Source organism: Nymphaea colorata, chromosome 12 (assembly GCF_008831285.2).
Source record: "Nymphaea colorata isolate Beijing-Zhang1983 chromosome 12, ASM883128v2, whole genome shotgun sequence".
NCBI classification, from domain to species: Eukaryota; Viridiplantae; Streptophyta; class Magnoliopsida; order Nymphaeales; family Nymphaeaceae; genus Nymphaea; species Nymphaea colorata.
The window spans coordinates 11411617-11438082 of record NC_045149.1 but is presented as its reverse complement, the minus strand read 5'-3'; the positions used below and the strand labels follow the sequence as shown (position 1 = coordinate 11438082).

Genomic DNA, 26466 nt, shown 5'->3' with positions numbered 1-26466 from the left:
CTCCATTAGTGGTATCAAAGATGGCTGTGACCCTAGTCCCTGGTCTTGGAAAAACACTTCAAAACATTAAGATTAGACAAGGTTTTAAGAAGCCTTCTTTTGCCTATCGGCGTGCACAGTGGACTCACAGTTGTAGAGCTAATGATACTAACTAAGTTCATTAAAGGAGGATTGGTGCCCCAAAGCATAGTATATAATACAGCTCATTGTTAGAGCAGTTCATACATAAAAAAAAAAAGCAACATGCATGCATGTCAAGTTGGCCAAGAGCACAATAAAATGACAGGGTGACAACAATCAAAATATAGCATGATGATTAATATAGGTGCCCATAATGATGTGACCACGAGAGAGAGAGAGAGAGTTTTGACATCTTATTTTAACTAACAGCAACATCATACATAGCATATTATTTTGACCCGCCACTTAGATTGCGAAGGGCTACTTAACCCGAGTAGTTGATCTCCTCTCTTTATTTAGAGTGTCTAGGAACAAGATGTACGGTCGGCCTCAAACACGCAGCATGAAAGTTCCCTTTGCACGACAAGTGTTAATGTAGTGAACCTAAGAGTAAGAATGATAATAGCGAATGTCCCTTATGGATTATACAAAGATCCTCTCCAAAAACTAAAAAGAAGAAGAAGGCAAAATGGATAAAATTTAAAAAGTAAAGACCAAATATAGAAAGGGGTTGGGGGAAGGGAAGGGGAAAGGTGAAAAAAAAGATACCATGCAAGTTGAAGCATAGAGAAAGCATCACCTCAAAGCACCGAAAATAGGCTTGATTAGACTTGATATCTTAAAGGGAAGAATGAGAGTTTTGACTTTCAGTTGGTGATAGGATTAAATACTCTTCCTACTTACCTAAAAAAGAGGTTGGAGAAAGGCTGAAAAGCTTCAGCTCTTAATTGGGTGGTAAGATGAAATACTCCTATTCACCTTGAAAACAATGTAAACAAGAGTATGAACTTTTACAAGCTATGATGACGTGATATAGAATTAAAAGAGATAGTGTTCAGTTCATGAGGATGGCGGCCACATGGGCGCTCGGGCTCCTTTTCCATTATTTTGCCAATGGATATTTGTGTCTCTATTGGACGAAAATGTGTCTCTCGTTTGCTTGGGCCCCACAAAGTTAGCACATGGATCTACAGATGCTTGAATTTAGTATGAGCGTCTTGTCATCTTCTTTTTATTTTTCATTTCTAAGCTAGTTTCAATAATTTAGCTAGACTGAATTTTATTTTTCATTTCTGATCTAATTTCAATAATTTAAATAGACTGAATTATTTTATTTTTCTTTTCTAAGCTAATTTCAATAATTTAGCTAGACTGAATTGTGGCTTTGCTCATTCGAATTCTAACCTTAAGGCCCCACTTAAAAAGGAAGCTCAATGGCTTGACGCCCAGAGTTTGAGTAGTCCACATCAGATTGCTTTGCCAGATGCCAATTCTTTGGGATGTTACCAAAAATTGTAGAAAAGTGGCACAAAAGGGAGGAAATCACAAAAAGCAGTCCCGCAAAAAGAAGAATATCTACTGTTGATGATTCAGTAGGTGGGATGGCCAGCAGTCAGAGTTGATGAAAAAGGGAACCATATGGTCGACTTCTGCTGCCCTTTCTCGGTTATATGATATCTTCATTTTGGGTCAACTTTTCTTTTATAAGAGAAATATTAATTTTGGTGCGCAGTGTCTCTTCTACTTTAATAATCATATATGTACTTACAACCATATTAAATATGTACTTACAACTCAATTTTACAAGAAAACCCGTCTAGGCATGTACTTACAACTCAATTTTCTATGTAGCTTTCGGTTAGTTCCAGGGACTTCATCAATGTTTGAGACATCATGCTACCCCACAATTCATAGTCACAAATGTCGCTTGTACATTTTAAACGGTGACGTCTTCCTCTGACATAATATGAAAAAACGGGAAAAAGGGTAAACTAATAAAAAAATTTAAAAACTTCAAAAATCAAGAAAAAATAAATGAGAAACTCATAGGAAAACAAACAATGTAGATGAACAACAAATAAAAATTAGAAAATAGAAACAAGCAGTTTGACATTAAAAAAACAGGAAAAAAGCATCAAATGAGAAAAAGAAAAACACGGAAGAGAAATGCAACGATGCATTCTTTTTGCCTTGGTGTTTTGTTTTTTTTTTATTGTTCTGTTCGCTCACTTATTTTACATTTTTTGTGACTATGCTCCACACATTCTCTCTCTCACTAATATGGTTAAGGAGCATGCCTCTCCTCTTGGGTCAGCAGTCACTTACATTCGTATGGGGTGGAATATCAGGGGCCTAAACTATACCCCCAAGGGTTATTTTTGGCTGATTAATTACATTCATAAATCAAAAACCAAATATGATTGTCATCCTTGAAACCAAAATGAGTGTATTCTCTTTAGTTGAGACATCGTTCCTTTGCCCTTTGTTACAAGCTCCTTATATTGACAATGGCTTTCATTGCAGGTGACTTTAACTTAAAATGTCTTATTAGCTGCTATAGAATCTTGGTTGCAGACACATTGTCTACCATCACAATATATGCTCGCTTAGGAAGCCAAACTGTCACTTCTTCAACAGAGTCTTTCAGATCCCAACATCTCAGAAGTGGACAATGATTCATGCTTGCAGTAAAGTCTCCAGCAACACCTAACAGAATAGAGAGTTCGTGACAAGATTCAGTAGAGATAGAGATCTCGCCTTACTTAATTGGCTGACCCTAGCTAGTTGACTTCAACAACTATGCTTCCACAAAATGGCTAGGGATCGATACATACAACTCTTGTCATGCTTCCGCCATCTCTATCAATGGTATTACTCATGAGAACCACTCGGCAATTTCTGCTGCCTCTAAATACTGTCAATTGTATGGATGTATTGGAGCAGCCAATTTAAGAACTCTTCTGCAAGGTTACAAACTCCATTTTCTCGAAAGGAAATTTTTGCAGAGTTCATGGAAACTGCACACGTTAATGGTCGATGCTGGTGTAGATGGGTTCAGGAATGCTGAGAACGTTTTCTTTGGAGAACGTAGACAATCGGTCTGCAAACACTATCAATTTTAAAATGCTCTCGTCTTCAAGTCAGTTAGCTAGCAGGTGCCCTTATTGTCACAATGCGAACAAACATGAGAACATCTTTTCTGGTCATGCCGTCATGTGTGAAATCTGGTTCATGTTGCCTAGAATATTCCATTGATTCAATTCAATGACGACATATGCTTTAATCTGGGTCCTCACCGACAAATCCCTTAAAGTGTTTTTCCACAGAAAATGGTCATTCTTTCGGAGAACTTGGTTGTGTACTCTGTGATGGGCAGCATGGATGTGCAGAAAATACTAGGATAGAAGAATATGGATGTCCATGTGCTCGCTCTGTCTATCAAAATACTCAATGATACATAGTGCTCGCCTATCAAAATTCTCATTGATGCATACATCATATATAAAAACAAAAGGAAAGTCTCATCTTGCGACCAGTTGATGATGCGAACGGTTCTTTGAATTGTATCTCTTTGCTATATTGTTTCTTTGCATGCATGGCCATTGGCCATGTTTAGTAATGTTATCTCTCTCTCTCTCTCTCTTATACACGCACACACACACACACACACACACACACACACACACACACACACACACACACATATATATATATATATATGTTCTTTTTCTCAATATTTTAGAAATATATTCTAAGTTCCAAAGGATATAGAGGCCACGCATATATGTTTAGGTTGTGAAAAAGCTACTAATCATAGACGTATCCATATATAGAAAGCAATTTCCTTGTAAATTAAGGTACGAAATGTGAACGATTATATGTGCAGTTTTTTCATTCCATGTACATATTCTCGTAATAAAGGCTGGGAAGACCTCTCTCCCAGCAGTGATTGCTTCAGAATCCCTGTGCAGCCTCCATAATAAAGGTGCAAAACTTTTAGTTGCAAGCAAGAACACGTAGATTTCTTCGTTTTTTTTTTCTATGGTAACGTTTGATTGTGTGGGTATGTCATTAGCCAAGGCAAAAACCGTAGCTAATTGTCACTGGCTAAATATACCTCGGGCGCCATGCTTGTGTTGGCTAAAAGATAGGTTAAGCACGCAGTGGCCGCATACACTATGGTTAAAACTTTTTGGCCAGGGTTAAGTATGCGTCTACTCGTAAGACCATGGGTTTCTTGCCCTAGCTAATGACCTTGTCACTTGTCAGCCACAGTTATTACCTAGCCTAAAGGTTCTGTTCATGGCCGCAGCTAAAAGTGTGTTTTAGCCAAGGATCTTGCCTTGGCTAATTCTTTTTTGCCGGACTTCTGGCCCTAATTACTGGAGGGCTTGACTTCATCTGATATGAAACTGGTCGGATGCTCTCAAATGCAGTGGATGCACATAAACACCGCATCAGACTCTCGCTCACACATGCTGTCTCACCTCCTCAAAGTGTTTCAAATTTTTGGTCTTACATGTATGCTTTGGCCATGGCCAACATATCATTGGGGATGTGTTGGCCATGCCCGATGCAGAGAAACAGAGCTGCTCCACTGATGGTGAGAAAGGGGCCAGGGGAAAAAAGAGAGAAGGAAAAAAGGGGTGAGGCGTAAGAGATCAAAGGGAAAGAAGAGAATGAACAACAGAGAGAATGAGAGTGGGTTGGGCACAGAGAGAGAGAGAGAGAGAGAGAGAGAGAGAGAGAGAGAGAGAGAAAGAGAGTGACTAATGCAGAGTTTACGTGTGAAGCATTTGAGAGCATCAGGCCACTTGGTAAGTGATGGAAAGTAGACCTTTTAAATTCTTGTTAAAAAGTGATTCAAACAAAATGTGAACCTTCTATTGTATTTATAAATATAATTTAATATAAGTCCTGTTTTAGTTTAAGTCATTTTTGTAAAAAAAAAAATTGATCTTTCTACTATCAAAATTTTGATATTATAAGAGCCGTTTTTTAATTATTAAAAAAATTATTTAGGTAAGAATACAACTAATTTAATATATTTTTATCACATAGTCTCTCTTAAGATTATATCTATAAGGTTACATTGCAAAAGAAACATTTTATAAATAAATTTAATTAGACAAGTTTTTGTCTTGTTTCCAAATGGCATGCTTTTTACCAACTTTCCTATATTATATGTATATGAAGACATAAAAAATCGAGTTATTACAGCACATGGGAGGATATTCACAGGGCTGCAAGTGGATTGACTCCAGCAGGGTTCATTTGGGAGGCCAAAGTCTAGCTTCATGTATGCAGTCTGACCGGATTTCCACAGGCATTTGGCAGTTCAGGATCCAACCCCGTTGGTTAAACGATTACGAAGAGGAGCCACTTTTAGAAGTTAAAGAGTATGCATGTTAGGCACTGAGTTGGATCATGCTTATTTCAAACTTTACTTTACTGTATAGTGAATATTCCACATAATCAATGATTGGGCAGCAGACCCTTTTTAATTAGCATAAGGATAAGACTGAATAGCTCCTGTTGATCAATCCTCCGTCAACATTCAGACTTGTGGTCAAAAAGGAAGAAGTAGTTGCTTTCTTGACTCAAACAACTGGCTCCAGAGCCAGGAAGATTCAAAAGCAACCAGAACAATATTTCACGTGCATAAAACTGCAATCCATGTAACATCCAAAACTAGACTAATAGTTAAGGTGTCAGTGGCTGAGGCAGAAATTTTTTAGGCAGGAATCCTTTAAGTTTAAATTTCAAACTTTAAAGAGTATTCATATGTAAAAAACTGGAATTAATAAAGTGTCTATATACAAATAAAGTAAATTTCATGGGCTGGTGTAGGCAATTGCCCGCACCAACTACAAGGTAGCTCTGCCGCTGCCGGTGGCTCTACCAGTAAGTGGTATCACTTCTCGGCATAAAAATCCTATGCGAAGAATATTTGAAGAAACAAGCTTCTCTAAGATGCGCCTAAAGTTTTTAGTGATAATGAAAACGTATTAGTAGTTTTGGTATGGTTAAAATGCAGTTGAAGCTGTATTTGTTGTTGCTAAAAGTGGTATAATAATTGACGTTTATCAAGTTCTGGCATTAAGCAGGTCGGATGGTAAAACTAAGTGTGGTTTTAACTACATGGGCATTTTGGCATTTCACATGGGGTATTTTTTTCTTATTCCATTTTTGCCCTTATGCCAGAAATGGTAGCTATATAGGCATTTTGGTCATTTCCACCACCAACTCATTGTCCCTTTGAAGGGCCATGCCATACAAACTGCTCAGTGATCCCTCTATGAAACTTTCAAGAATGAACTGTCTCCTTGATATGTGAGCTATATTGTAATCTTTCAATCAGATCTGCTGGAAGATAGGTTCTGCAGGGGCGAAGCCAGGGTAGGGCCTGCATGGGCTTTGGCCCCACCTCAATTTTTTTTTTTAAAAAATATGCGTGTAAATTTCGCTTGTTCTATATAAACATTTTAAAAAATGATATTTCGGCTTTAGTCAAAATTTAAAAACTTTAATTCGACCGCCTCATAAAAATTTTTTGACTCTGCCCCTGAGCTCCCAAAGTTATCGAGAAAAAATGATATGTATAGGAAAGAATCGAGGGATGCAAAAACATTAAACTTGTCTACAGGCACTCCACCATTAGAAAAAGTACATTAAATTGACTTCAGAGAATGCTTCTAATGAATGATTAACTATTCCTGCCACCTCCATGAAAATGGAGGAGCAAAAAAAATTCTGGTTAAAGGACACTAATAATTTAATTCCAAGCTTTTATATAAATGAAGAAAAATTAAAGGGGTATCTATGTATAGATATGGCAATTTATGTAGGCTGGTGTGAGCAATTGCCCATATATCATCCAAAACATGCCTTCGCTACCTCGCCATGGTGAAATTTGCAGCCTTAATTTGATAAAAAGTAGGACAAAACGGATTTGGTAAAGAAAGTTCAAGAAACATTATTTCAACTTTTGAAGTGGCTGAGAACAAAGCATACAGACTTGAATGTGCTCCATTTAACCATTTGAAGCAGCATGACAAAAATCTGTGATCACACGACAGAAAATTCAAACTTAAAGAGCCTGTTTTTGTTATACAACCATAAGTTAGGTAGATTGGGCTGATATATTTATATTCTTCTCTTTTCAATCCGTTCAAACGAAAATAAGGAACCGCCGCTTCTGGAAGATCGCTTTTTGGCCTGTGAGAACTTTAATTTGTTGTGTTGTTCTGGGAGCCTTTTAACAGTTGTTGACTTGGATTGATGGGACGGAGACTTTGACCATAGTAAGAAGGGCAGCTGATCAACAAGGAAATCTGTGGGTTTTATACATGTTTTTCTTAACAATATTTGATTTATCCTTAATTTATAACTCAGATCTTCTATCACTTTGATTAGCTGCATTTTATTCATACTTCTGCTAACAAAATCAGTCGAATTAAAACTTGACGTGTTGAAATTTGGGTTGGTCCTTTATGTGAATTGAGCCAAGATTCAACTTATGAAGATTAAACAGAAGAAGATCAGGTGAACACAGTTAGTTAGCTAGCTTGTTTCTATGTGGAATGCATAGTTAGACTACTAAATTGAGTAGCATGCATAATCTCAAGCCATGCATGTTTCTAGCTTATATATATATATATATATATATATATATATATATATATATATAAACGTGGGTTCATCTACGCGTGAAAAAATGACCGTTGGTGAAAGTTCATTTTTACCGACGTCCCGGAGTTTCAGTACTAAAGTCTGTGTTATTCGGCTCAATTCTACAATCCTCGTAGGGATGGTCAGCTTGAGTGCCTTGATGCAATAATTCGGTCTATCTGTACCCAAATACTGCTGCCAAATCTATTCCTCTTTCCAACAACAAAAACTACACATACCCAAAAATTTAGACAAGTTCAGTATCCGTCTATTTGGCAGAGACCTAGATCCAAAGGGGTTCAGCCAAATCCTTCATGTAGATTCAAATCTACACTAAGTCAATGGATTCCCCTTCCCCTAACAGCTACGAGATGTTGGATCAACTAAATTTGACAATTTGGGCAGCCTAAACCATAGTCACAAAAAACCTTCTTGTGTAAAACGGCCACGTTTTTCTACGGCTAGCTTGAAAAAAAGGGAAAAAAAAAACAAAAAAAAACAGTAATTTTTTTAAAAATTTTAAAACTGAAAAGTAGAGAAAAATAAAATAAGTGAGAAATTAATAACACAAACATCAACAAACAAGTTGGTTTGCAACAAATAAAAAGGAAAATGAAAACAAGCAGTTTGGCATTAAAACAAACAACATGAAAAAATGAAAAAAACGAAAAAGGCAAATAAAACACGGGGAGAACGTGTTTTGTTCGTATTGGCATTCTGAAAGAGAAACAGAGTTTTTGTTTAAAGCTTTAAATGTTTGTATTTTCGTGTTTTCTTTCGAACAGCTAAGTCAAAGAAGACAACAATTGATTTCTAGTTCTAAGAAAGTTATTTTTGGCATAGTCTCTTAGGCACCGTTTGATGCAGGAAAAATACAGTGCATCAAAGAAATTTCTCCATGTTCGTACTATTTCTCCTGCAACATCAAACACATAAAACTTTACCATGTGTTTTTCATTGATTTGGAGAAAAATTCCCATGCATCAAAAGTACGACGGTAATTACCATGTGTTTTTCCACGGTAATTTTTCCATAGTAATTTTGTTGTTCTATGCATCAAAAGTTACCTTAAAGGCCCGTTTGATTGCCGGTGTAAAATGAGAGGAAGGGGTGAAATTTGTACGGGCGGGTGAAATTTCACCCGCCCGTCTCACGATGTATCAAACGGGGTGAAATTTCACCCGTTTTACGTTAAATGGAACAGGTGAAATTTCATCCTTTCGATTTTTTCCGTCTCACACCCATTTTCCCCTCATTTCACCCTTCTCCTCCTTCCGTGCATAGTCGACAACAACTCCTCTTCCCTCGCATTCGAGCTGCTTCCACCGTCACCGGTAGGGAAGAGGGACGCAGTATTCTTGCGGGCCAGAGCTCCCACCGTCGCCGTTCCGCCGGTTCATTGGTGCTGTTGAATCCTCGTAAGTTGCCGCCCGGAACCCTAACTTGTTCTTCTCTGGCTTTGCTATCTGAGCTCCTCGGATTTGGGCTTCGGTTCATGTGATTTCGTTCTTGTTTACGCTTTGCATTTGCTGATGATCGATGCTCTTTTTCTTCATCTCTGTGTGTGCATGTGTTTGTTTGTCTGTGTGCAAGAGCTAGAGGTTTTGTGGTATTACTTTTTAGGATTTAGGCATTTGCATTTCCGCCTTCTCCATTTTGCCGGTTTCTCCGAGTATCTTATGCAATGAGAGGATTTAGGCATCTGCTCCCACCATCGCCGCTCCGCCGGTTTCATTCTGTATTTTGCTTTTTATGGTTCTTTCTTTTTTGTTGTTTTTATTTTTTGAATGACGACAAAGATCATGGGAAGAGAAGGGTTGGTTGAAAATTCGTGAAATATCGGTCTTCTGATAGTGTTCATATGGTGAATGAAGGAATGTCAAAGGAATACCTTGCGACACATTTGTGGTTGTTACTTGGCCTCCTGTTACATTGTGGTAGGATGACACTATGAGTTTACTACCGTCATTGTAACTTTGATTGGAGGGCTGATAATGGGGGGTATCTTGTGCGGCATGACATGTTTTGTCTGCAAGTCCAAGCGGAGTCGATCACTTAGGAAGAGGGAGAGACTCTTGTCAAGGAGGAGCATCTCTCGCACATGGCCGCGCCATTCCGACGTGTCTGCTTCAGATGTAGATGCAATTTATGCGATATGACCAGGTATTAGCGGTTGTCGGGTGTCTTGATAAAATTATCAAGATGGTGTCCATGGCCAGCTGCTTTGTCTGATAAATAATTTGTATTTGTATGCAGCATTGTTCAAGATGATTGGCATTTGGCACTTGTAATCATCAACTATAGCATCTCCATTTAAAGAGCCCGAAATAGCTCATAGAATTCTATACAAGCAACTATTTTCCAGGTCAATGAATATATTGAGGTGCATAAAAATGACGCTCGAGAGCTATTTCTAAGTTAAAACTATGATTTAGCTTCCCTCTTGCTGCTGCGAGCAGTGTATCCCTTCTGTTGGCTCTTCTGAATCACTGATTGAAAGAAATTCGATATGGTGGGGTTATTTGACAAGCTAGTGGGGAAACAAAAGTTTTCATATCGGATGCATGTTTTTGCGTGTTTGAGTCAGATGCTCCTCTGTGGTTGTAGTTCCTGGGTTCCTGGATTAAGATCGACTCTTTTAAGTATGTTATGCTTTTTCTTTCGGTTTTTGATGCTCCTCTGCGGTTGTTTCCTTATTTGGAATATCTTTTGCCTTGATGTCATCTTCCAATATATGAAGTAAATGTTCATGGATATGTTGGGATAAACCATTAATAAAATCATCTAATTTGCCATCCATGGTTCCAAAATTCTCTTTTTTCTATGCTTATGGTTGCATTCTTCATGTAGCATGCATGAACTACTTGGAGATTCACTATATCATTACAATTGTTCTTCATGCTAGATTTTTGAAAACTGTAGTTGTGAAGAATTATTGTACAAAACGTTACCATTGAAGATAACAGTCCTTCAAGGAAAAATCTTACATGGACTGAACCACAAACGAACTACTTAGTCCAGCTTCTTGTGGAGCATTCATGCATGCCTGACAGGAGCATGTTGAATAAAAAACAAATTGAAGTATTCCAAACCCAACTTGTCAATCAGGAAGGAAATGTTGAATACAAGTGAGTTTGGCTACGACCCAAATAACAAATGAATTGAGATCGACCCCCAAGTATGGAATGACTACATTGAGGTAAGTTATACAATTCATACTGTTAGGTTTTGTCTCATATGTCTTTACTTGTGCAATATATGAACACATGAAATTTTTCAGAAATATACGAAAAAGAAAAAGTACAGAGGGCTAAAAGTATGGAGATACTATGATGAGTTCGTCGAGGTCTATAGCGAATCTCATGCAACTGGGAAAGACGCAGTCACATTGCACAACATGCTACATGATGACACTGAATCACTCCCATCTACACCTGCATCTCAGTCGACTCCTTTGTACATGCAACCTGATAGTGAACAATCATTCACATAGATGCTTAATGATGATAGTCCCCTACAAGCCAGTACCTCCAACTCCTACAACTGAAAATCCGATAAAATAATACAACTACACGTAGGTAAAAAAAGAACATGTCAACCAATGATGACGTATATTACAATTTGTTGAACGGTATAGCTCAGAATGTGGACACACTCACACATACCTCTAGAGGGTTTTAATACGTCAAATGTTGCGAAATTTTGCAAAAGATGGTGGACACTGGGCTCCTAGACAGTCATACGCAACTAATGAGTATGGACATGTTAACAGAGAGCACCAATTCCATGATCTTTGTCAACATTTCACCTTCAGACCGAGTGACATGGTTGACGCATAGACTTGCTGGTTCGTAGGTAAGAGTTTATTGTTATACATTCAATTATTTGTATAATTCATGTCTTGCAAAACATTTCTTATGTATTATTAGTATAATTCCATGATCTTCGATGTTGTTTGAAATTGTTGTTGTTCATGCAATCCGTTCTTGTTCTTGTATTGAAACACATGTTCGAAATTATGTTATTAAATAAATTATCTTATATGTACATGTAATTTAGTCGAAATGATTGATCTTGATATGTTCGATGACGACGATGAACAAGTGCTTTTCATCATTCAGCTAGTTTTCATCTTCATCTTCTTTTGGTTAAGATGTCAACCATCATCTAAGAGGATTGTTCATCCATTTAGAGATGCTGGTACATCTTTTATTCATCTTATGCTTGAAGGTCATCCTAAAAATTGTTTGGACTTACTTTGTATGAAAGGACATACATATATGAGATTGTATAACATTCTAAGAGAAAGAAATTTATTGGAGGATGCTCGTGACATTACCGTAGTAGCTATTTTGCTTTTGACAATTGGACATAATGAACGGAATCGTGCTGTTCAAAATACGTTTCAACATTCCAGACAAACAATAAGTAAATATGTCAGCCTAGTCCTACAAGTGATATGTATACTGGGTAAGGATTACGTTCGGCGGCCTAATGATGAGATGCCAGCACATATTTGACAATCTAAACGATTCTTTTCATATTTTTAGGTAATTTCATCATCGTAAACTCAACATGACACATACAACATGACTAACTTGTATATATGCATATATAATTGTTTAGGAGTAATTGATGGCACTCATGTACCTGCATGGGTCCCAGCTTCAGATCAAATAAGGTTTCGCAATAGAAAATGATTCGTTTTTCAAAACGTCATGGCTGTGGTTGGATTCGACGCTCGATTCCACTATGTTTTGGCTGGATGGGAAGGAAATGCAACAGACTCAAGAGTGTTGTACAATGCACTTGATCATCAAATGGACCCGTTTGTTGTCCCAGAAGGTACGTAGTTTCACCAACCAATGCACTCTTTTAACAAGCATGTAACAGTGTATAAATAAATTGTGTTAAATTGTAAGCAAATATTATCTTGCTGATGGGGAACATTCAAACATTGTCGGTTTGCTAACACCTTATCGAGGGCATCGTTATCATATGTCTGAGTTTAACACTTGGGGAGCACGCTCACCTAGAACTGAAGAAGAATTGTTCAACCATGGACATTCATCACTGCAAAATACAGTAGAAAGATCTTTCGACATGTTGAAAGGTCGTTTTCCAATATTGAAAATGCAAGTGCAGTATCCATTCCAAAAACAAATTCAAATTGTTCTTGCTATATGTGTATTGCACAACTTCATAATTGAACACAATCCAAATGCCGAACAATTTGATGATGAAAATGCACATTCGAATGATAACTTTGTCTTAAGCGAACCGAAAAATGCAAGCCAAACACATCGGCGAGGAAGCAACAATTCTATGAGAGCAGCTATATCGTCTCAAATGTTTACAAATTATCAATTGAATAGTAAGTTTGTTTATGATTTTTGACTATTGATTCATTTGATTGTTTGACATTTGTTTTGTTTTGAATAGGACAATGAAGATGATGCCTCGCCGAAAGTACTATATGATTTTCGAAGGTCGTGAGCGAGACATATATGATAGTTGGGAGCGGTGTCAACTATTAGTCTATCGGTACAAGGGCCTCTTCAGATCGTTTGATTCATTCGAAGTAGCTGAGTATCACGTGCATGAGTATGTCACAACAAGTATGGTGTGCAAGTACGTAGGCCTCCACTCATTGAAGATGTCATCGCAAAGCAAGATATAAAAGACACAAAGTTTGTTGAACGAAAGTGCAGCCACAAATGTTGGATTATTTGTTTTGTGATTACATGTTTTCTTTGTTGGATATGTACTCATTAAAATTCTTTTTTTCTGGATAGTAGGAAATACACCCCTTTTGTGGATTTGTACTCATTAAACTTTTCTTAACTTATACTCATTATACAGTTAAACTTGTATGGGTTAGCTAACTTTGTTATCGTTATAAATTTTATTTCGTCAACTATATTGCACTGTTGGATGTCATGGTTTTAACTGTGTTGTTGGTACCATGTGCATCTTGTTGTTTTCTGGATGGTAGGGAATACACCCTTAACATTTTGTTGTTTTGGAAGATCATCTTCCAATTTCTGAAAAAAGTCTCTACATTTTTTTACCATGTGCATCAAACATGGTTAAATTTACCCCGTTAAATTCTTGTTGTGCATCAAACATGATTAAATTTACCACGTTAAATTCTTCTTCTGCATCAAACATGATTAAATTTACCATGTTAAATTCTTCTTGTGTATCAAACTGAGCCTCAGATTAGAAGATGGAGAAATTTCATCATGTAAATATTTTCAGAAAAATTTACCATGGTAAATTTACCATGTTAAATTCTTCTTGTGCATCAAACGGACCCTAATGAAAAAAAAATTCTCAAATTAGGAGAATCTATTCCAATGGAAGAAAACAATCCATTTATAGAAATCACGACACTATTGAATGCTTCAAACAAAAAATAGTTTGTAAACTTGGCATGAAATAACATTACGAACCGCAATTCAGTAATATTGTGAGTCAATCGATTTTGTGCTGTTGTGTGCGAACAATGTTATTGTTGTTTTATCCCAAATAATTTTAAATATTAGGTAAAGTCATGACTAGTATACTCTCATTCTTCATCAAATTGAAATATTTTTATGTACTTATCAAAATGTTGTTCAACAAATTTTCAAAGTGGATAAAGCAAGTAAAAAAATTTAGTCTTCATCTTCAATAGATATAATCATGTAAATCTGCAATACTAAGCAATAAAAACGATAGAATGTTTATATCCAAAATGAGAAGCAACAGGATTTGATCCCACAAATTAGAATGAATTTATTCAAAAGTTTCATAACTAACAGGCAATCATGACTAAAAAGTGACCGCATACAAGACTTTATAATCTGACAACTACGAAGAATGTAAGTGTTAGAACTAGTAGAACAAACTTGAAACAAAATTTTCTTCTACAAATGCTTCATGATGCCAACGTGAGGAAGTGCTACTATGTGATGTCAATCATCTTCAGAAGCACGCTAAAACTGCTTGAAATTAAAGCAACACTGTCACCCACTTCCATCTCCATTGTTGCACAGACCATTGCATCTAGTTCTATGTGCCACTACTTTGCCCGTTCTCCAACCCTTTGTCAAACAAGATTAAACCATAAATTCAAAGGGGCATTACGAGTAGGGATGTCAACGGATTGGATATATCCTTAATCATATCTGCTTTTTTGGATGTTCACATATTCATATTCAAATTCGAATAAAGAAAAGTCATATCCGAATCCAAAATCCGATTTTACAATCTGAATCTGATTTTTATATTTGTATCGAAATCCGAATCTGAATTTTGCACAGGATTTTTCTAATTTTGAAAATTTAATAGCATTAGATACATGATATTTGTCTAAAAATGAATCCGATCCGAATCCGATCAGATATTTATATATATCCGAATCCGATCCGATTTCTTAATCGGGTATTAAATTTATTTCCATATCCAATTTCTTTGAATCAGTTCGATCGGACATCCGATTCAAATAGGATATATTGGCATCCCTAATTACGAGTAAGCTAACTAACAAACAGTAAATTTTTGTTCAAGTTAGTTGCAAATAAAACATTGGAGAGAGGAATATTTGCTAGAGACAACCTTGCTTTGTCCAACAATAGATATAAAAAGAGTATTGTCATTTCCCACAAGAACATAGTTGTGACCAATGTGCATAGTGATGTTAGAAATCCTATCAGGGTTCCAAGTAGGTGTGCAAATGCCCCTTTGTTTGCGATGCACTCAGAATGTTGGGTGTCGGCAATAGTAACAGTGGCAAGAGCTTGTTGCATATCTTCAGCATGATATACATGATTAAATCTCTCAAAATACTATGGATACTGCTTTCCATAATCCTGACAGACGATGGGTTCCATGTTCTTTTTGTCTTCATCCCTAAACAAATTATCATTATGTTTGTATTATTTTGATGATAGTTTTGTTGTTAATTTCATCAGCCTCTGTTATTATAGCTGTGGCTGTGACCAGCTTGCTGGTGTGCCATAGCCATAATAGGCAGAGTGGGAGCTTTAAGCCTAGTGTCAAAACTTTGTAAAAGAAGGATTACTTCATATGAGGGCATAGGTGGTAGGATCATGGTAGCAACAACTGCCTCATTTTTTTACCTGAGACCTTGAAAGCACCAATCCATCTGCAATAGGTATACCCACGGTTGAAAGATCATCATCAATAGATATGCCAATGGTATTTTTTTATTTTGTCGCTAAGAATAATTGCAAAAGGTGCATTTATGATGCTATGTGCTTGGCCACAGTTTGTAGCAACACAAAATAAAAAATGACCATTAGACCATAATGGTAGACAGTTATTTTCAATATATATATATATATATATATATCATAGTCACAATAATGTCTCGGAGTATGGTGAGGTTTTTCTTAGGTATAATACGGCGAGCTTGAAAAAAAGAAAAAAAATTATAAAATAAGTGAAAAACTAATAACACAAACATTAAAAGATAAGTAGATTTGCAACAAATAAAAAAAAAAACTGTTTGACATAAAAATACTGAAAAAATGAAAAAAGTGAAATAGTTTTTAACGTTTAAAAAAATGTGTTTTTTTTTAAGTTTTAAGTGGCCATTTAATTTTTTTTTTGAAAAAACACGTTCTTTGTGATTATATATATATATATATATATATATATATATATATATTGCTGCTGCGTCTGTTGCCTGGTTGATCTTTTTCTGTTTTTTTTATCTGTAAAAATACAAAAAAAAAGACTTTACTAGAAGCCTTGAAAAACAATGATAAAAGTAAACTGGTTGGTTTGGATCTACTTGAGCTATATCACTTGAATAGATTTGATTATAGATCATGATCTACTATTTAAGCGTATCATAAGTCCATGTAAATTCAAGCGGCCATACGGTGGGGATGATTAAGATGAAAAAGACCGATAAGCAAGTCAGTGTTCGGCTCAGAATAGAGCATTCGGAACAGCCTCCTGAATCTGATTGATTTTCATTGTTAACAACCAAGAAAATTAAACTGTCGAGAAAGGAACATCCATATAAAAAGGACATGTAAGGATGTCAGCATGGTGACGGAAGCAGATGGCGTGCCATATTAACGGATGATCTGATGATGCATAAGGGACAAAACTTCCGGGGGTTGTGCTTTGAACCTGAATCGTTTATGATCAGGGGAAGTCCGTGTCGGGGCCCACTCCTCCATTCTTTGACTAGCAACAGTGAAGATCAAATCAACGTTCTCATAGAGCCACGTGTCGAGCGAGAGATGGGTGAAGGCGATATGGCAACTTGGGGTCGGAAATCAGTGAATTATTGTGTGTGTGAGAGAAAGGGAGGGGGAGACCTTTTAATTATGTCGCCGTCGGGCTCATATGGTTGGCTGATGTACATGCGATCCGCCTTCAGTAGATTCTTGCGAGCTTTATTTTTTAAGACTGCTGATGATGATGTATTATATAATCATCAACATCTCACAGTAGCTATGAACCGAACAAGAGAGAGGACATTGGCTTTTGCCTTCCATATGCCGCTAATATATATATATATGTTAATTCTAAAAAGTTGAAAGGTTGAGGACCACGTTTCTTCGTTGGACTAAAAAATGTAGAAAGGCGGTGATATTGGTTATGAGGTGCTAGTTTTGTGCCCAATTAGGTCAGTTGAATGGAAGAAATTGGTTGCTGAGGGGAAATTAAAAAGAAGGCTGAGCTGTTGTTTGCACCGAAAAAGGCTGAGGAACAGTTTTGTCTTATTGATGTTCCGAATCGATCGTCATTTTGTAGACCAACACATACTCAATTCCATGAACCGTCAGATTGAACTCGATGACAAGGACAAAAGAAGCCCTTTGGTAAAGACAAAAAGGGAAAACCAACTCTTGCAAAATTAAAAAAAAAAAAAAAAAACAAGACCGTGAAGTGAAAACGAAAATAATTCAGTATCCCACTTTAATGTCATAGCTACTTTGCACTGCTTTCTGTTTGCTCTTCTCCCAACGACCGCTGCATAGTCGAAGTTGAGTTGGGTAGCTCGAGCTGGACTCGACTTAGAAAACTCCAGCTTGAACTTGAGTCGAGATCGATAAAACAAGTTTGAGCTCGAGCTGGAAGTCAACTCGTTTAACTCATTTATGTGAAACATGTCTTATTTTTCTAACTCGCTATCTCATTTAACATGATTAACTCGTTTAGTTGCTAATCATTTAACTATTTTCTGATTACAATTCAACATTTATTATGTAGTTGAGCCAAGTCGGATTAAACGAGTCGAGTTCTTACAACTCGAAGCGTCTCGTTTAACAATCCGAGCATACACTTGAACTCAAGTTCGACTCATTTATAAACAAGTCGAGTTTAGATGAGCAAGTTCAAGTCGAGCTCGAGTGGCTCGACTCGTTGACTGCAACTCGACATAACACACATGTACATGCACATGCAAAGAAACGGAGAGAACGAGTGTTGAAAAACGACCGCTCTCAACGTAAATCAACATTTCTCAATACCATCAAGATGATACTCTCTAAAATTAAACCAACGACATGGTTAATACATGTCAAAAAAAGTCATCAGTTTGCACTACCCATCACTAGATGAGAGACAGACAACATGCACAGTTTTTTTAATTATTTAATTAACTAAAAGATGCGACTAATTTGGTTTTACGAAAATTTTCAAAATTGCACGATGTTATAATTCAAGCTGCTCTCTTCCTAGTCAGAAGAAATCAAAAGCTTCTAAACTGTGAGATCTTGCAAGCTTGACCATCAATTAGGAACAGTGCTCTTGTGATATGTCATTTGTGTATTGATAACATAACTGACAAATGACAATGGGCTTGGTCACCCTATCTAAAAGGTAATTCATAAAAGGTTTTCACTGAGAGCCGTGTTTAATTATTTGCGGCTAAAATTGTTTTTAGAAAAAGGCTTTTGTGAAATTTTTTCATGCATCATATTTTCTTAAAATTATTTTCCCTCTTTTTTCTTACATTTCAAAAGTAAGAAAATGTTCCACGCATGGCGGGTGGGATGGCCATTGGTTGCTGGGCATCCTTCGGGCCCGGCCAGATATGTGTTGGGCCCAGATCTGCCCAATTGCCAAAATATGAGCTCGGGCCTAGGCCCGATAATTGATACCTGAGCTCGGGCCCAGATTGACCCGATTAAAATAAAAAAATATTTTTTAAATATAAAATAAAAATTTATGAATATAAAATACATTTTTAATAATAAAATTTTTATTATTATTAAATAAAAATAATATAAAAAATAAAAATTAATCACGCTTAATCGTGTTCCATCAAACAAACTCGATAGGTTATGGGGCCGGCCCGCACCGAGTACATAGTAGCCGGACCCGTTGTTGAGGCTTAATTAAAAGTCGACTTTTGCCAACTTAAGTGGCCATTTAATAAGAAGAATAAAAGCATATGAAGCTATAAAATACGTATATTCAATAATCAAAATAACAACAATATGAATATTTTTGGAACACGGGTAATTCCAAAAATACAATCTTCTTCTTAGAGAAAAGCGACCTATCGGTAGCCACATCAATCATTAGTTTCTCTTGCCATCAGTCGCTCATGTTCACCATTTTTCTAATTGGAATGAGAAAATCTTGAAATTTCTTAGACATCCTTTCGTGCTCTCTGATTTTCCAAAAGATTGATAGGAACAATAAGCTTCATATTTTGTATGACTTAGGTGTGGGTGTATGTATACCATAACCTTAACTTGACTCAGCTCGACTGCACAACGTCGACCTTCAACTAGTGTTGGGTCAGCTTGAGCTCGACTCAAACTCACTCGATAAAACTTGACTCGAAGTCGACCTTGAGTTGAGCTCGAGTTCAATAAAGTTGACTCAGCTTGACTGCACAACGAATATTCAATTATAAACGAGTTAAAAAACGAGATACAGTTAATGTAATCGAGTTAAAAAAGTTTAAAAAAAGACATGCTTAACATAAACGACTTAAACGAACTAAACGAGTCGTGTTTGAGCTCGACATTGTATCGTCGAGTCAAGCTCGAGGTTGTTTTGTCAAGTTGGACTCGAGTTGGAGTCAAGTTCGAGCTCGAGTTTTCTAAGTTGAGTCAAGTTCGAGCTGGCCCAACACGAGCTCCACTCAACTCGTGGGGCTACGATGACTGGTAAGAATCATCTTGACCATTGATCTTTTTAAGATGGAAGGATGAAGGAAAATTAAGGCAAAAAATTGTTACTTGAATGTTCGACAACTAAAATCTTCTATCTCCTTTTTTTTTTTCTTGATTTTCTTTTAGTTTTTCATCTTACAAACATCAAAGAACAAGATAATTCTTTACCAGCATGCATCTAATGGTCATGTATATATATATATATATATATTCCTTCTATATGTGTGTTTTTAACGTTTCAGATCACTTTATGACCCTCAGAAGCAAAGACTTATAACTTTGAACCCTTAAAGAATTTGATTTGTGCATCTTTTGTTTCTAATCTTACAAAGTTGCGAATCTTCTGCATTTACCTTTATAGTTATATTTATGAAGACAACATACACATTAAGAAATAATGCAGCAGCAGCAGACATCACAAGAGAAAATATAATATAACAGACATAAAGACATAATTAGCTATGCCAATATGCCATATTGCGAAGGGATATATAACCTAAAGGTGAAAACAAAACCAAAATGCAAAAGAAGAAGTAAAGAGAGAAAAACTTTATTGAAATTGGATAGATATGTAGGAGCACGATTCTCAGTAAATTGATTAAACTGACTCAGTTTCAAAGTTCAAACCCCTCCAAAACGTACGAGTAGTTAACATTCCACTAGTCGTATGGCATGAATTAAGACTGAAAGAAGTCCATTCAATTTTGCACTTACATAAAGGGCGTTTTCACACTGAGAGACTTCTCAAAGCCACCATTGAACTAGGTGTGGGGGCAGAAGGGTTTGCTTTTGTTCTCGAAGTTGTCAGCTTTTGACTAGTATAATTGGATAGGGAAGTTTATATATGATCTGTTGGCATTCCTAAACTGATCATCACGAGGGCATTGTGAAAGAAAATTGAGGGCAAGAATGCAAATGTGTTTTTTACGTGCTCTGCTTCATAAACTTTGCCGGAGACATAACATAGTTGGTCGAGTTAAAGGGTCTTTGAAAATATAGGTGTAACAACCCAACCCACTTCTATGCTCGAAACCTAGTCTAGCAGATACAAACTTGGCTCTTAGCAGTTTTCGCTCCAGTCTCCAAAAGGATATGAACCAAGACAACCAAATAATACATAACATTTTTTATAAGCTATTGAAGATCCCTCACAATCTTCAATATAAGACTAAATTTTTGGAGTGTTACAATTCACCCCTCTTAAAGGCACATGCATCCATGCAAGTGGGACCTGAGGTTCAAGTATTGAACCGGCTCTGATACCACTGAAACAACTTGAGGTCTGAGTATTGAACCACTCAAAGTTTCTGTTAATGTTCAATTACAATATAACAAATTGCCGCAAGTTAACAAATTGGAAAGATGTAAGGAAGAATAGGCTAAACTAATTGCACAAAAGCATATACTTTCTAAATATCATCAACTCATTTGCTAATTCCTAAGGAATTGTAGGGTATTGGGCAGCCAGACAGTCCACCTCAAAAAGGATCTATGGTCAAATCACATAATTGCTGTCACAATCCACTGCACTCTTTTCTTGGACTGCAATAAGTTCCTACATGTTATGTAACCTTGGGAGTAGTGGGTACAAAGAGAAGGCAGTGGCATCCCGATGGAATGAACCACTTGCCCACTCATTTACTAATGGAATTATAAAGCTGCAGGACGAAAGCCCATTTGTGTGAAAGGTGCTCTTTGGCCGGAAAAGGTAGGGGGTTGCCGGAAAACGGAGGGACCGCCAAAAAGGGGCCATGGTTGATTTGTGAATTGCTGCAAGGCGAAGAATGAATTTGTTAATGGCATGTATGTCCAGAGATGAATTCAAAAAAGGAATGGATTATTTATTTTTTAATATGTCCAAAGTACAAACGTCCATTCTCTGAACATTTAATTGTATAAAGAGTCAGTTCCTGGCACCCTTCACGTAGTGAAATAATGGGTACTTAGAGCTTACGTACAATAAATTATGCTGCGTGCGTGAATCTTGTTACAATCTTCAAGACCCATCGAACTCAAACTTGCTCAATCATTCAGATCTTACAAAGCCTTGTCTGATGTCTCCATAGAAGAATTAAGTATGCAAAAAGGTACAAAAATTCTGTCAAATTAAATAATGGTGCGCACCTTTTTTCACGAACAAGTTGACTGATCGTATAGAAAAAAACAAAGATCGGTTATACATCGCTATTTTGCAGTCAAATTATAGCTAAATTATTATGAAATCTCAATACGTGACGCCTCCAATGTATTTCGTTGAAACATACCACTCTTATCCATTATTATTTAAGATCAATAAGTTTTTATTATTGAAATCAAGTTGGGTTGCTCATTCAATCAATCTATAAACTATATACTTTGGTTGTTAATTTGTTGTGGGATAATAACAAAGGTTAGGTATGGTTGGATTGTAGCTTTAACTTAACTCAATTGTTGATTGATATGTATGTTGAAGCATAATGAAGTGGCATAAGCAGCTACAAGCCTTAGAAGATGAGTAGAAGGAAGGAGACTCTAGCCTCCACTTGGGTGGTGCAATTTCCTCCTGCTTATTTGGATTATTGGTCCCACTTGATCAGCTAGCATAAGGTTTCAATTAAGTCGGATTCAAATTTCTAAAACCGAATCATAATTTGAGTATCTTCATATCATGGGCATATATTTGAAATATCATGGAGCTCATTCTATGAAAGCTTAAATTTGTGGGCCTAGTTATATAGGACAATCCCATGGGACTAAGGTTACTATCTCATGGTCAATTGAAAATTTGTTAATTATATATTTTTAATGCTTCACAAAAAGAAAATTGACTTTGGCCCTGGCTTTGTATATGATATTTGCTTACAGTAATTGAGATATTGGTTAGACTACATATTTAGTTTGGCTTAATTTAATTACAAAGTGGTTCCATTTTGATAATATAGTTGGGTTGAGTTGTACCACAGGTATATGGTGAAGGCCGAAAGACAGAGCAGTACTTAAATGAAAACATAAAGGAAGTCACGACGTATCTGCAATAAGAAAAAGGGAAAAAATCATCCATGTATAACCGTTTAAGACGACGAGACCCTTCACAAAACGTACTCCTAATTTAATGAGTGTACGAAGAATTTTTTTCTAGGACAGACCACTGTATAATTTTTAAAATTTTTACAAGGTTTAAATAATTTTTTTTTGTAATTTTTTTTATCAATATAATAATAATGATGATTACCTGGTGACGGGTTCTTTTTTTTTTTTCACCCAAAACATCGTCATGGGATGAAAAACATCCCCTTAATGTTTCATTCCTTTCAAAAAAAGTTCACTTTGTTTAAGTTTTCTCATCTTTTTGTTTTAATTCCCACATAACATTTTTTCTTGTTTCTTTTCAAGAAAAAATTCACGGGATACAAATTTACTATATATCATTTAAATTTACTATATATCACAAATCATTGCTACCACATAAAAAAAAAGTTTAAGATGTGCATGATGTTGCAAAATAGCTAAAAAAGGAAAAGATTGTCACTAAAAACACACAACACATGAATTAGCACAAATGTATGTTGCATTAATGATGATTTATCGTGCCTTAACATAGTTCCTAATACTTTAAACAACACACTTTTAATTCTTAACCATTGTGCAACATTCAACATTTTGAATTATCTACAAGAACTTCATGCTGATCAACAATTTATAATACAATACTAGTTTAATTTTTCCTAACAAATTTTTAATTTTATTCATCCAGTAACATTTGAAAACTCCCCTACATACTTAAATAATCCATGTTCAAATAATTTCAATCTTTGTCCTCTTACTCCCTCGGCCACAAAAACCTTTTCTTAATTATCATCTTCTTTTATATATGCTTGTCCAAAATGGACCACATAAGATATGAAGTGTCACGCTAAGCGCATTATTGGCTGACGTAGCGCGCCCAGCGTCATCCTGCTAGGGTCACCTTGACCTGTACGCCGCCTTGCGTCATTCAACCACGTGTTGGTCCTCAGAGTTCTATCCACCAACGACCCAATTGGTCCAACACTATATCCTCTCCCCCCCACCCCCTTACTTTACCCAATGTAACTTCCACCCAAGGGCGTCCTCCTATTTAAGGCCCACTTCCTTCTCTCTACCTTCTTAAAGCCGCAACACGCAACGCACTTGCAGTTGCAGAGCGACTTAGAGTGTCCAAGACAAGTAGCAAACGGGGAACTCCATTGATCCCGACATGTCCTTCTCCACAGACAACTCGAGCCCCTCTTCCTTCTACGGCTCCCCGGAGCCATACTGCTCTTGGGAGTGTCTCCTTCCAAAGCAGGAAGCGCTGCCCTTCAACGAGAACGACTCCGACGAGATGCTCCTGTTTGATCTCCTCATCGAGGCCACGAAGCAAGCAGGGGACGCGGGGATCACCTGCAAGAGCGAGGCGGTCGAGGTCGAGCACCCCAACGCCGGGAGCCCGGAAGGGGAGGGCGCCAAGCCGAAGTACTACAGGGGAGTCCGGCGCCGGCCGTGGGGGAAGTACGCGGCGGAGATAAGGGACTCCACGAGGAACGGGATCCGGGTGTGGCTGGGGACGTTCGACAGCCCGGAGGCGGCGGCGCTGGCCTACGACCAGGCCGCCTTCGCGATGCGGGGCTCGATGGCGATACTCAATTTCCCGGTGGAGCACGTCAGGGAGTCGCTCCGGGACACGGCTTTGTACGGGACGGACGGGTGCTCGCCGGCGATGGCGCTGAAGGAGAAGCACTCGATGAGGAAGAGGAGGAGCAAGCAGGGGAGGCAGCAGCAGCAGCCGCCGCCGCCGAAGGGGAGCTGCGGGTTCAAGAGGAGTGGAGTGAGGATCCAGAATGTGGTGGAATTGGAGGATTTGGGGGTGGAGTACTTGGACGAGCTGCTGAGTTCGTGTACTAGTGAAGGGGGCTGCTGAATTTCAGCTCCATCATCGTCCTCCTCCTCCTTCTTCTTTGAACAATAGGCGCGCATCCATGATTTTTTTTGTTCGGCATGGTACTCTGCGTTGGGATTCTTTTGTATTCTCTTCCATCTTCCCAGGCACATAATCGGAAAGCAGAAAGCCTTTTGGGGCTATTGTTGTTCCTTCGTGATCCCAAGGGTCGATCGGTGGTCCCGAGGAGATTATATATTAATCTGTCCATTATCTTATATTTGGTTTCATATATATATATATATATATATATATATATATATATATATATATATATATATAGACGGCTCCTCATTCAATTCTTTCGAAAGAATTGAATCATATTCTCCCTTTCTAGAATCTTGTCTCGAATAGTAAATAAGAGTAATTAAGTCACGTTTTCCTGTTTCAATGGGACACCTTTTATTTTGAATTATGATCAAAGGAGAAAATTATTCTTTTTATCAAAGGATCAAATCACAATCTTATAATCTTATACTTATAATAAGAAAAAGAGATCTTTCTCTATCAATCCCCTTGCCACTATATAGTTAGTTAACAAGTTGAACCTGCTGTGTGCATGAACAATGCGTCTCATGTTTGATTACTGTACATGTTATCCTTCCGAGAGTGTTAGAGGTAAGTATCAAGTCATATATATATATATATATATATATATATATATATATATATATATATTGAAATAAGCCTACCAATGAATATTGCTAGTTAATAACAAATTTAATATTTAGAATATTTTCAAAAAACATTATGAAACACACAATTGGTTTACGATGCATTTAGCGAGGATTTTTGGATATTTAATCATCTAATAACATTGGCCTATGATAACTTCCAATTTTCTTATATGTACAAAATGTTGTCCGATTGCTAAAAGTTAAAAAAAAAAAAATCATTAGAGGAACCATAAATCATTGAGAAAAATACCACGCATCGTTTCTGCATCATAAACTATGGCAGTTGCTCATAGAGCGGCTGTTTTTTTAGTGATGCACATGACAGCACAAAATTCCTCTCTTTCCACGCACGCATATTTGTCCACACTTGCCTCTGTTACTGCTCAATATCTAAAAATCTTTGACCAAGTGAGTTGTGGGGAGAGAGAGAGAGAGGACAGAAGCAGGTGTGGGCAATTGCCTACACAGATCAATAAAAATGGTAATTTTCATATTGATACTTCAAAGTATTTTTTTCTGGTTGACATATTAATGCTTCTATGAAAAATTTAAAATTGCATAGCTAGTACCCATTAGCCAAAATGTTCTAATTCCGCTTACTGAGATAAAAAGAGAGAGAGAGTTTTTTTCTTTCACTAGTGTTCCTTAGCAAAAATTGTCTAGCTTCATCCACCTCACACACATACCGGACAAGAGAAAGAGAAAGTGTGTGTGTGCGCGTGTCTGTGTGCGTGTTTTTACCATGAGCGTAGCAATTCGATCCAAAACCCACAGTTTGGTAATGTTTGCGTCTTTTCTTTGTGTTCTTTTACCACCGGTCACCATCTGCAGTGGGAGAGATCATACGTCCTACGCATACAAACCTTCTTGGAGATCAAGACTCAATCTTTTGAATTTGTAAAGCAAACATGTACACGTCTTTGGAAGATTGCAGATAGCTGTCAAACAAAACCAAAAGAACTTATGTAAATAGTTAAAAAGCTTGTCATTATAAGAAAGAAAGAAGAAAGAGAAAGAGAAATTCGAAGAATTAACTCATTTTTCGTTGTTCTTAAAGTTGAAA

The 26466-nt window shown here is 37.0% G+C and overlaps 1 protein-coding gene across 1 annotated transcript; it reads left to right on the top strand.

Moving 5' to 3' along the window:
• Positions 1-23885: 23885 nt before the first annotated feature.
• LOC116265951 (ethylene-response factor C3-like) lies at positions 23886-24928 on the top strand. The gene has a single exon (XM_031646967.2). It carries the CDS (start codon positions 24007-24009, stop codon positions 24706-24708), a length of 702 nt encoding a protein of 233 aa, XP_031502827.1. The 5' UTR covers positions 23886-24006; the 3' UTR covers positions 24709-24928.
• The last annotated feature ends 1538 nt before the right edge of the window (positions 24929-26466 follow it).